Source organism: Strix aluco, chromosome Z (genome assembly GCF_031877795.1).
Source record: "Strix aluco isolate bStrAlu1 chromosome Z, bStrAlu1.hap1, whole genome shotgun sequence".
Taxonomy (NCBI): Eukaryota; Metazoa; Chordata; class Aves; order Strigiformes; family Strigidae; genus Strix; species Strix aluco.
Window position 1 is genome coordinate 45,157,220 of NC_133971.1, and position 12,156 is coordinate 45,169,375.

Genomic DNA, 12,156 nt, shown 5'->3' on the forward strand with positions numbered 1-12,156 from the left:
TTTTAAAGGGGTGCCTTCCAAAAAGAAAGAAGGTTTCCAATCCCTCTCTGCAGGGATGCAGGGGGTTCACAGGATTCTTGCAGGCAGGAATGATAAATATGTTCTCCAACCGGGTGATAATGGAGGGCAGCTCAGGCTGAATGAAGTTTGGCATGGGGAGGGCAGATGGGGAGCAGAGAATTCAGCTTGCAAGTCTCTGACCCTTGTAAAACTTTGTGAAACTGTAAATCTGGAGTTACCACAGCCTGGATTGTTTGCAGGGTTATCTGTGTTCCTGCTGATGATGCCATCTGCTGTGGTGCTGCCATGTGTTGCCACTTGTAATGGGGTGCTGGCCACAGCAGGGTAAAGACTCTCTTCTCCTTCCTTAGCCACGAAGGAGGACCTGCCCTCCTTCAGCTTAGCTCCATGCCTGGAGCAAGTCTGGCTGGGTCCTGCCAGTGCTCTGCATGATCCAAGGCACATGGTCAGAAGTTACAGCCAAGGACAGTTGCCCCAAACTTCCTCTTGATTGGCAAGTCCTCACTGGACCCCCTTGGCTCTGCCATCTCTGGCTGGACTAGACAAGAGGCAAGAAAATTCTGCCAGTGACTCGGGGCAGGAGACTTTCTGCTGGGCATGTAGCCCGGGATGGCTTGACGTTGCTGTTTCTGCTTTCTTTTTCCCAAAGGTCCTTACTGAAAATGGCCTTTTCCATCAGCCTCTGCACACAGGTAGTGGCTGCAGCAGCAGGCAAGCATTCAGCCTTGTTTTTTTTTTCTTTTGGGTCTAGAATTCCATCCGGCACAACCTGTCCTTGAACAAGCGCTTCATGAGGGTGCCTCGGGAGAAGGGCGAGCCAGGGAGAGGTGGGTTTTGGAAGCTGGACCCCCAATACGCCAACCAGCTCAAGAATGGTGCCTCCAAAAAGTGCAGAATGACCCCAGTGCAGCTCCACCTGGCCTTCACCAAAAGAGCCCAGCCAGAAGCACAGTGCGTCGCCAGCCGAGCTGCTTCGGCTCCCGCCTCCAAGAACATCCTCACTGTCAGCGTGCAGTCGCAGCAGCTGCTGGAAGAGTTTGAAGAAGTCACCGTCAACCTGAACGCCAATCCAGCAGGGCACAAGTGCAAGCAGCCCTTGCTCCAGCAAGTGGTGAAGGTGCCTCAGCTTTCCAGCTCTGCCTTGCTGAGCCAGGGTGAGCAGCCTGAGCTGGGATCGCTGGCAGGGGACTTGGACTGGGAAGCCATCTTTAACACCAGCCTGAATGGGGAATTCTCCCTTTTTGAGGATCTGGAGCTCACGACTCCAAACAACCCCACGAAAGTCAACCTGGGCTTGACAGGAGATGGGCAGCACATGGACTGTGCCCAGGGGCAGGAGCAGATCCTCACCAAATCCAACCAGAACAACCTCGAGTTTGAAACCTTGATGGCCACTTCCCTGCTGCAGCATCCCTGGGATGAAGAGACAGAACATGACCTTTCCAACTCTGTCAACGTCGAGCACTTGTTTGACCTCAGCGACGCCTCTTTGCTAGCGGATGGGAATGACTGGAGCAGTCTGGCATCTCTCGTCTAAGGGCCAGACACCCTTCAAAGCCCACACAGAATTTAGGAGGACGCTCCCCCCATGCTGCTGGCACTCCCAAGGGACAAGATTTTCTAGAGACAGAGACATCTACAATGGCTTTGACCAGCTTCATTGTCAGATGATTTACAGAAACACCGCCACAAGAACTCTTGCTTTATCTTTAAGGGACACATCAGCAGTCTCTAGTGCATGAGTTTTCCCCATGAAGAAATACAACACTATTTATTTTTTTACTTTTAAAGGAAGGAATGTGAATTATATATATATATATATATATATTTTAAATTTAGTTAGTTAGTTTCCAGGTTCAGGACATATGTTCTGCTTAGAGAAGAAGAAAAGATTTATAAATTCAGCACGTTTGCTTTTTTAGATGTTTTTCTATGATATATTAAATATTATATATTCAAAGAACCCTCTCTTTTTAGCACTAGCATCCCTTAACAGCGGGGCGATGGGGGAAATGCAGTTTGGGTCTGGGCTGGGTTGGTGTGGGGCGTTTTGGCAGCAGGCGAGGGGCTACAGGGGTGGCTCCTGTGAGAAGCTGCTAGAAGCTTCCCCGGCCCCAAGTTGGCCCCGCTGCTGACCAAGGCTGAGCCCATCAGTGATGGTGGTAATGCCTCTGTGAGAAGGTATTTAAGAAGCGGGGGCGGGGGGGAACCCTAAGAAACTGCTGGAAAACCTGCAGCAGGGAGAGGAGTGCACAGTTTGCGTGTGCCCCCATGGGGGGGGCATTCTGCGAGCGCGCGCATCGCTGGGGGTGTGCTGTGAGCTCGCGGGTGGGCGCAGGGGCGGGTGCACATGGGGTGCGTGTGTGCAGGGCGTGCAGGTGGGTGCATCCCGCGTGCTGCAGCGTGTGCATGTGTGGGGGGTGTGTGTGTGTGTGCGCGCACTCAGGGGTGTGTGTGTGAACACCGCACGGTGCGCTCTGTGTTCCAGATGTGTGTCTCACAGTGCACATGTGTGCACGCTGCAGGTGTGCATTGCACCTTCTCTTTGTACCCCATGTGAGTCTCCAGGGAGTGTGTGTGTGCACACGTGCCCCAAAGCTGTCTGCGTGTCGCATTGATTTTTCCTGTCCTCTTTCTGGCCCCGATGTGCCAGTCTTCTCCGTGCTGTGGTGGCTCTGAGCACCCTCCTCTCCAGCAATCTGAGACCCCCACCCAGGAAATTATTTATCTCTGGAACTCGGGGAAACATCTCAGACAGTGACTTCTGAGGAAAAAAAAAAAAAGGAGGAGAAAAAAAATTTAAAAAGGATTGTTAGTCAAGAGTCTTCAGCTGGAGTTGCCACTTTTACAAGAAGAGGGAAAAGTTCAGGCAGCGGTTTGCTGGTGGTGAAGTAACGGCAGCGTGGGGCGAAAGGGCGGGACGGGCTCCACCAGGAAGTTGTGGGATTGCAGGAAAAAAACAATAAAGTGAAGAACAAAACATGGGGATTTTGGCGCGGATGTGGGAGGAAGAGGAGCTCCGTGGCTGCCAGCTGGCCGGTTCTGCTGGCCCGACAGAGAGAGCAGCCGGTCGGGGCGAGCAGGCAGTGTGCCCGTGGGCCCGATCCCGGGCTGGCGGCAGGGCCGGGCCAAGCCTGCCCGTGCCCACTGCCCTCCCGCCATGCGGTTTGCATCCTGCGAGCCGTGGCAACCGCGGAATGCGTCGGGGCTCCCTGGGCAACGGCCCCGCGGCTGGGCAGTCGGGCAGAGGACGAGCGATGGCTGGCAGCAGCGGTTTGGTTCTCCCAGCGTTTCTCGCTCCCGACCCCCCCCCTGCACACCTCTGGCCCCTTCCCCTTCCCGCCGCGCCAGGACCTGCCGCCTCATCCCCTCCCCGCAGCTCTCGCCCTATTGGCAGTGGCACCGCTGGATGGGCCAGTGCGGCTGGGCCTGGCGTGGCAGCGCCGCCCCCCGGCTCTGCCCGGCCCAGCCCTGGCCCCCGCTCACCCCGGGGCCGGGGCGGGGGCTGCTGTGCCGAGGCCACTCCCTCCCTGCCCCGCCCCACCGCCGCCTCCGTCTCCGCCTCCTCCGTCTCCGCCTCCTTCTCCCCGGGCTTCCCCACCCGCCCACAGCCGCGCGGCAGCCCGAGCGCCGGCACCAAGCCACTAGTGCCCGGTCCGGTTTGGGAGGTGCCTCGCCCAGCCCCGGAATCGGGCGAGGGGGCTGCGGTGCCGCTCCCGAAGATCCCCTTGCCAGCCCATCAACGTCCCGGGAGCGGCAGGGAGCTACACGCGGCCAAACCACCGCCAGGTCAGAGCAGGATGGGCCGGTTTGGCTGGGCCTGGTTCGGCGGGGGGCAGGGGGGTGGCTGAGGCGGGGCGGTGACAGCCCAGTCTGGCCCGCAGGGAAGGAGAAGGGGTGGCTGGAGGAGCTGTACCAGGTGGGCCAGCTACTGGGGAGCGGTGGCTACGGCTCGGTCTACTCAGGCATCCGCCTCTCTGATGGCACCCCGGTAAGTGGCAGGGATGGTGGCAGGGCAGAGGGGAGAAGGAGCAGGAGGAGGAGGAGGAGGAGGCTCAGCCTGTTGCTCCCCTTGGCTTGCAGGTGGCCATCAAACACGTGGCCCAGGAACGCGTCGCAGCCTGGGGTGAGCTGGTGAGTGACTGGGGCTACCGGAAGAAACCGGGGTGTCACGGCAGGGGGGATAAGGCAAGGCCTAAGAGGGTGGAAACCAGGACACCACGGGGGGAGCAGGCGTGGAGTCACTGGGGGATGTGGAGCATCCCGGGTGAGGGGCTGCCCAGTACTGGGGGGGTCGGGAAGGGAGCACTGGAGCATCCCCTTGGCAGGGGGGATGCCCGGGCACTGGCGGGGTTGGGCACAGGGGCACTGGAGTCTCCCGGGTGGGGGTTACCAGAGCCCTGCCCTGTCCCTCTGGCGGCATCGTGGTCCCCCCGCAGCCCGGCGGCACTCGAGCGCCGATGGAGATCGTGTTGCTGAACGCAGTGGACTCCTCCAGCTTCCACGACGTCATCCACTTCCTCGACTGGTTTGAGCTGGTTTGATGGCTTCGTGCTGGTGCTGGAGCGTCCAGAGCTCGCGCAGGATCTCTTTCACTTCACCGTCGAGAGGGGATCCTTGTCGGAGGAGGTGGCGCGGAGGCTGTTCCGGCAGGTGCTGGAGGCCGTGCGGCACTGCAACGCCTGCAGTGTCCTGCACCGGGACATCAAGGCGGAAAATATCATCATCGACCTCGCCACCGGTGAGCTCAAACTCATTGACTTTGGCTGTGGCACCTTCCTCCAGGACACGGCCTACACCGAATTTGCCGGTGAGCTCACACCCAGGGGGATGCTCCCGGCACTGCACAGCCCAGCCTGACCGGGCACTGGTTCCCCCTTTGGAGGGGGGGGAAATTAATTACTCAGCCGGCTGCCAAGTTACTTTTTGGCGCGGGGCGGATGTTGTGAAACGGGAGCCAGCTCCCAGTTGCTGCCACCCACCTGCCCGGGGCTGGGGTGGGAGGAGCCAGCCTGACAAAAACAAACAACCGTGGGGGTAGCAGAGGCGGCGGGGAGGGGGTGAAAAACCCGTATACTGGCCGGTTTGGTTTGCAGGCATGGAAGGGCTTGGGCTGCTGCACTCCCCTTGTTTGCCTTGGCTTTTTTTAATTTTTTTTTTTTTTTGGCTAAGGCAGGGGGGAAAGGCTTGTTTTTTTCCCACCTGTGGTGGTTTCTTTCTTTTTCTTCCTCTTTTTTTTTTTTTTTTTTTGCATGTAACGGTCGGGCCTTCCCCAGGCCTGTGCTGCCCTCTTCCAGCACCGGCAGCTTTTTTTTACAACCCAAAGTTTGTAAACAAGAGTCCCGTGTTGACGAGGGGGCGGCGGGTCACACCGTACGTCATCGTCCCCCGCCACCGGTGCAGCCACCGTGTCCCTGAGGACGCTCGGGTGAGGATCTGGGAGCAGGCAGCATCCACCTGATGAGCTCCGCCTGTGTCCTGTAGGAACACGAGAGTACAGCTCGCTGGAGCGGATCCGCTACCACCGCTACCACTGCCGTTCAGCAACAGTCTGGTCCCTGGGCATCCTGCTCTATGACATGGTCTGTGGGGACGTCCCCTTCGAGCAGGATGAGGACATCGTCAGGGGTCAGCTCTTCTTCCACCAGCCGATCTCCCTTGGTGGGTACCCAGCTTCGTGGCGGGCAGCGGGTTTGGGAGATGGCACCGGGTGTACGAGCATCCCCGCTCTTACGGCTGTGGAGGAGGGTGATCTCCCGTGGTTAGCTGGGGGAGGTGGCGCATGAGGAGGGTGATCTCCCGTGGTTAGCTGGGGGAGGTGGCATGTGAGGAGGATGATCTCCTGTGGTTAGCTGGGGGAGGTGGCACGTGTCCTGCCACCCTGCTCTCCTCCAAAACAGCTCCTGGATCAGGAGGTTTGGGGGTAGCTCTGAGCACACCCAGCATGGCCCGGGCACTGCAGACAGTGGTGGAAGGTGGAAGGAGCCTTCTCTGACCAGCGGTGTCTGGTTTCTCTCCCCAGAGTGCCAGCATCTCATCAGGTGGTGTTTGTCCTCGCAGCCTTCAGACAGACCATCTCTGGAGGACGTTTTCAACCACTCCTGGCTGCGAGGCATTCACCTGCCCTAGGAGATGGCAGAGACCCCACCTGCACGGTTTGGCCCAGGACCCTGGCACATAACAGCTCCAGGCTTCTCCTGGCCATAAGAAGCAAAGAAGACCAGGCTTCCTCACCACCGTGGCACTGAGCAGGGATCATCGGGAACACTCACATCCTGCCCCAAAGCTGGGCTGGAGACCTGATCTTCCAAGTGCTGGTGGCCACCATACAACCCAGCTGTCCTGGGCTCCATCTGAATGACCCTGTCTCATTTGCTGGTCTTGCCAGTAAGTTAGGGTTTGGTTTTTTTTTTTCATTTTGGTTCTGTTATTGTAGAGAGAGGAGACCTTATGGCAAACCATCTGGTTTTGGTGGCTCCCAAACATCTTCCTGACCACCTGAATTCGGGACAGTGAGAGGATCGGAGACCTTATTGCAGGAGATGCTTCAACGGGGGGAAAACTTGGGGGGAGGGCAGGTGCTGTGGCCGAATGGCTGCCTCCTCCGCTGTCACCGTGCTCGAGTGCCTTCAGCTGAGATCTGGGCTGTGCTGGAGGAAATACTTGAATTTTCCTACACTGCTGCTTTTCCAAGACTCGCCTGGGTATATTCTTCCTTTTCCCCTTTCAAAAAGAAAAAGGTCAGAAGACATCTGGGAGCCAAGCAGGCAATCCCTCACCTCCCGTGCCTCCACCTCGCCTGGATTTTCTGGGTTTCTTTGCTTCCCGATGCCCTCACGAATGCACAAACAATGCAAACCAACAGAGCTGTAAATATGTATTATTTATAAATGTTATACAGAAGTGAAGTTTGATGTGCAGTTGTTAATAGTGATAAAGTTTTACCTTTTTTTCTTTTTTCCAGTTTTTGTTTTTAATTTATTTTCATGGATTTTTTTTTTTTAAAGAGAGAATTCTAGCCAGCAGGATAACTTATTTATTTATTTATAATTCGCGTGGGTTTCCAACCCACGCCTTGCTCCCACAGCTGCTGACCCCCCGGTTTTCTGTTCGGGCCTTCCCTCCATGTCTGCCCCGTGCCCATCCGCACCCGCAGTGTTTGTGTCTGGCGGGGTGCGGAGCGGCTGCCTGCTCCCAGCTCTCTCTGTACAGAGTTCTGGTTGCTGTTGTTCCCTTGCCAGGTGTTTTGTTTTTCCCCGCAGGTGTCTTGTTTGGGGCTGGGGAGGGGGGAGCTGCTCCGGGCTGTCCTCGCTGTCAAGTCTTTATATGTTTTAGCCGGCGGGTTTTTTCTTAATAGTTCATATTGTACAGGGGAATTCAGAAATTTTGTATTTTTTTAATGAGGTTTTAAATAAAAACAAACCACTTGACGTGATGGAGACATCCCTTTACTGCAGGGTAGGATGAAGGATGCTGCCAGCATGCCAGGTGCCAGTGGCCACACTGTGGCGTGGCTACTGCAGGGCTACTGTGGGGACCACCCATTTGTCTCCAGCTGAGACTAACCCCAAAGGCGTCGCCCAAAGGCTCGCTGAGCCACGTCAGCCAGGACCAGCCAGCCGACAGCCCCACGAGGAAGGCTGGACCCATCCCTCGGCGGGGTGTTTCCAGGGCCGAGAGCTCCTGGCAGGTCTGGGAGGGATCGAAGGGCTGTGGAGCCCTTTGCGTTTCCGTTCACCCGCAGGCTGGTGCAGAGCATGTACTGGGGATGGTGAGGAAACAACCATCAAAGCAACCTTGAGAAGGGCCGGGTGTTGTCAGCCAAATTAAATTTCTGTCAGGCAGCTCCTGTTGCTCCGGCTCTGTTGGCACGGAGCGGGTGTTGGGTGCCAAGTGCTGGGGGTTGAAGAAAGCTGCCGGCGGGCTGTGCCCACCTCCAGCTCGGCTGCGGCAAACGGGGAGCGAGGGGAAGTTGATCTTGGGATTACGAGAAGTCGGTCGCTATCAGTCAGCGGCGGTAACGCTTCGCTCGAGCTTTTACCCTCCACACTGTCAAACCCCACTTCCCAGCTCTGCAGTGCTCCGGCTTTGGGGGGTGGTGGTTTTGGTTTCTGTTTCCACTTGGGATTTTTTTTTTTTTAAATTAACGTGCTGAATTTTGAAGCCCTGTTCTTGCTTGACCTCATGGCCCACCTGCTGCGCTGCGCACGCAGGGCTGCGTCTGCCCCAAGGAAGAGGCACATTTCTTCTTCTGCAGGTTACTTTTCAAGTCCCCCAGATCTCAGACAACAGGACCATCCTTTCCTTTTGTTGCCCCAGGGCTTTCTTGCTTAAACCTGCCCCCCACCCCCCCACCCCCCCACCCCATGCCCAGGCAGCGGTCCCTCTCCCTGGCTCACCCCGGGCTTGCCAGCACCGCTGTCCGAGCCGGGGGGCTGCTGTGCGAGGGAATGGGGGGTCCTGGAGCCATGTCCCAGCCTCGTGGTGTGACCTGGTGTGCTGTGTCACTGCTGTGCCTCTGCCTTCAGCAGAAAGCATTAACTCTGTCTGTTTGGTTTGCTTTTTTTTTTTTTTTTTAAAACTCAACTGCATCTTTCATCTCCTCAGGGCTGCTATAAGCAGGAAGCGCAGCTCCACACACCTTCAAAGTTTAGGCCTATTTTGAAATGTGGTTTGTATTTAACCTCCTCTCTCGCTCCCTTTTTCCCCGGACCATCCGGGAAGCTGCTCTTACACAAAGCAAACCTTCGCGCCACGCTGACTGCTACCGCTAGGAGCCTGAGCCCCTCCGGTGGCCATCGTCCCCCTCGGCACCACCGAAACGCTCTGGCAGCTGCCCCAGCTGCGGGCTGAGCTCGGCCCCCCCTGCCTATAAACGCTCGCTGACTGCTGCGGTGTTCCTTAGAAAACTCGCCGCAGAAAGGCTGAGCAGGTCGGGCGCGGGGCTGGGGTGCTGATAGTCACTTTGTTTCCACCTGTTGCTGATGATTTTGTCCCTGCCAGGCTTGTGCTGCAGGAGGGGAATGGTGCCATCGTGTCCCCTGGCAAGATCCCACTGCCCGGGTACCATTTTATGCTGCCAAGGTGACGGGGTGTATCCAAGGTTTGGGTGTTGGGAAAGGATCGGTGCGTGTTTGACCCCTGTGCATCTGCCTTCCTGTGCAGTAATGCCTTCACAGGGCTGAGAGCCACCAGATTCATGTCCCAGACCTCTGCCATGGGGACAGAACCATGGTAGATGTGATGGGATACCTGAAAATGGGCAGCCAATGCCCGTTGCTCCCCTCCACATCATCTCATTGTGGCACAGGGGCTGGGGAAAAGGAAAAGGCTTTTTCATCCCTCATTTCTCCTTGACAGGGAGATGTTCACTTCCATGTGAGGCTGTCAGCTATGACAGGAGAGGATGAAGATGCAGGAGATTTCCAGCAGGAAGCGATTTGGAGCCAGCATCGCACTCCCACCTCTATTTCACAACTTTTTATTGCTCCCCGCTGTCAGCAGGGGAAGGACCCACATTTTGGAAAGCAGAAAAAACAGATGAAGCAGGAGCAGGATGAGATTTCAGACTGTTGGACCTCCCGTTCTGGGAGCACCAGAGTCCCGTGGATGGCTGAGGACTTGCAAAGGGCCAGCACTCATCACACCTGTGGCTTCCTGTATCCATCCATCCCCAGCAAAGGTGCTTGGTGATGCAGAGCGGACTGGCCAGAGCAGCCTGCAGCCACAGCAACAGCGAGGGTTGTGTTTTGCACGTCCCTGTCTGGGAATGAGAGATGAGCAACAGCCAAACCCCTGTCACAGCTGGAACAACGCAGATGAGCACCAAGGAGAAAAACCACCTGGGGAGCGGGGGCCGGGCTCACCTCAAGGACCCAAAGAGCTGGAGACTCGGACGTGGCATCTCACCCCACGTCCTGCTGCAAGGAAAACATCCAGCTGCCCCCAAGGCGATGTCTGAAACGCTTTGGCCCTTCTCAGCACAGTGAGGCACAGGAGCTATTTTAAACACCTGCCTTAGGATGGGGTGAATTATCAGCAAACCAGGTGTCCCGCGGCTCCGCCCCCCCGTAATGAATCCCGGTGGAAGTCACTCTCCAAAGGCTTTTTGCCGACGACCTGTGTGGCAACAGCACCACCTCCACAGGGCAGGTGGGGAAACTGAGGCACGGTGCCCCAACCTGCTGGAGATCTTTTGCGGTGGAGCTTGGGCTCACCTGCCTTTCCCTGTCCTACCCCTCCTTAGGCTGGGACCAGCCACAGAGGAGCTCCCAGCTTTAAACCCCTGATGTCCCCACATCCCCCAGGCAGGGGATTTAGTCCTCCAGGAGTTGAGACTAAAGCCCTGCACGCCGCTCAGCATGAACCCGGGGTGAAACCTGTCCCTTCCCAGACTTGCTCTGAAAAATAAACCCCGTGCTGTGACAGTGGGGGCGGCCAGGTGCTGGTTTCAGGCACCTGTAGCCCCGCTCCAGACCAGAGTCTCATGTTTTGGGGTTTATACCGACCTTCCTTAGAGTGGGATCTGCGCTAACCCTGCCTGTGTGACACATCGAAACTGCACCACTCGGCCTGAGAGTTGGTGGGGGTTTTCATGAGGAAAAAACCACTTTATTCACTGTAAAAAAAAAACAAACCAAAAACCAACCAACAACCACAAAACCTTTCCAGTGTGTAAAATTGAGACAAATTTAGCAGCTTCGGCTAAGGAAACATATTTTTTAAAGGGGTGATCGGAGTGTTTCTTTCATCCTTTTCCAAGCTTTTGGTCCCCTTTCTCCAGGGTAATATTTGTGTGTCCTTGATCACTGTGTTTATTACAGTTAGGAGGGGGTTAAGCAACCCAAAAAATGGAACAACAGCTCCTGTTTCAAATTGAAGCAGCCACTTCAGTGAACCTGCGATGACACACAGGCACGCGTGTGCATCTGAACGACTGCAGGGACGGAGATCTCGCCCCGCTGCGAAAGCTGTGGCAAAAACAGAAGTGGCAAAATGTCATTTCAGGTCAACTCCTGCCAAAAGTCTTCCTCTTCCTCCAGCTCCCCGAAACGGGCAGACAGGGCTGTGCCCCCGGCACACGCGCGTGGCCTCGTAAGCCATCAGCACCGACCCCAACAGAAACCGCCCCCGTGCTGCCACCCGCGTGGCACGGGTGTGCCGCGACAGCTGTGATCTCAGTGCCAGGCTACTACTCATAGCAATCACTGGCTGTAGCATCCCTATGTGTGTGCATGGGTGCATGTAGATTCCCCCCAAAACACATACATTTGGCTCAGTTGGGCCCAGGTTGGCTCCTGCCGTCACCAGCTGAGACCTGATGGCAATCGAAGCACAGCTGAGGATGCCGAGGACTTGGATTTCAGCCCTTTTCCCCCATCCTCTGGGGGGTTTTCTCTCCTTTTGGGGAGAGGAGCAGGATGAGGGCAGCGTGGAGACAATGAGCCACCTTCCCTTGCCAGGGTGGAGGGGTCACTCTCCTGCTGCTCTAGCAGGGTGTTTCCAGACAAAGTCTTAAAACAGTTTATCCCCGTTTATTCAGGAGGTGACTGCTTGTGCCTCATGGCTTGCCCCATAATGGCGGCTCCTCCTTCCCCCCGGTTGTCATTAGGAGGGGACATTTTGGCACCGGGGCTTGGCTGGGGGCTGGAAGTGGCCCCAAAGGGCTTTGAACCGTTGAGGGGACCATGCCAGCCGCGGGTGCCAGCGGAGCCACCCCGGGGTGCCACAGGGACCCAGATGGGTGCTGTCTCCCCTCAGTGCCCTGTCTTCCTCCCTGCCCGGCTCTGTCCACCCGCTCCCTCCTGTGGCCCTGCGGGTGGTTTAACCCGCTTCCTCCCGCCCTCTCCCGATGGTTTCGCCCAGGGGCTTGCTGGGCGTCTCCCCACCCACACCGTGAGCAGTGTCTCCCCTTCCCCAGGGTGGTGTTTAACCCGACCGGCCCTCCCCTCCTCAGGGTCGCCCCCGGCCCAAGCAGGCACTGCCACCTCAGCCCCGCTGTCACGCCCCGCTCCATGCGGGCTGCTCCTGGATGGGTTATTCCCTGCTCCCCACCCCTCCCGCCCCCCCCAGGATGGTCTCTCCCGCCTCACGCAGCCCCCTCCAGCCCCCTCAGACCTCGCCCCTTCTCTGATG

The 12,156-nt window shown here is 57.2% G+C and overlaps 2 protein-coding genes across 2 annotated transcripts; both read left to right on the top strand.

Annotated features, from left to right (window-relative positions):
• The first annotated feature begins 683 nt into the window (after positions 1 to 683).
• Positions 684 to 1,558, top strand: LOC141918800 (forkhead box protein J1-A-like). Its single transcript, XM_074813652.1, has 2 exons — positions 684 to 713; positions 773 to 1,558. Exons 1-2 carry the CDS (start codon positions 684 to 686, stop codon positions 1,556 to 1,558), a joined length of 816 nt encoding a protein of 271 aa, XP_074669753.1.
• A 1,872-nt stretch (positions 1,559 to 3,430) lies between these two features.
• On the top strand, positions 3,431 to 6,202 carry LOC141918801 (serine/threonine-protein kinase pim-1-like). Its single transcript, XM_074813653.1, is given in 9 exon segments — positions 3,431 to 3,558; positions 3,560 to 3,860; positions 3,863 to 4,012; positions 4,105 to 4,155; positions 4,461 to 4,562; positions 4,564 to 4,831; positions 5,506 to 5,682; positions 6,044 to 6,165; positions 6,167 to 6,202. Coding segments are annotated over 9 exon segments (1,335 nt in total).
• The last annotated feature ends 5,954 nt before the right edge of the window (positions 6,203 to 12,156 follow it).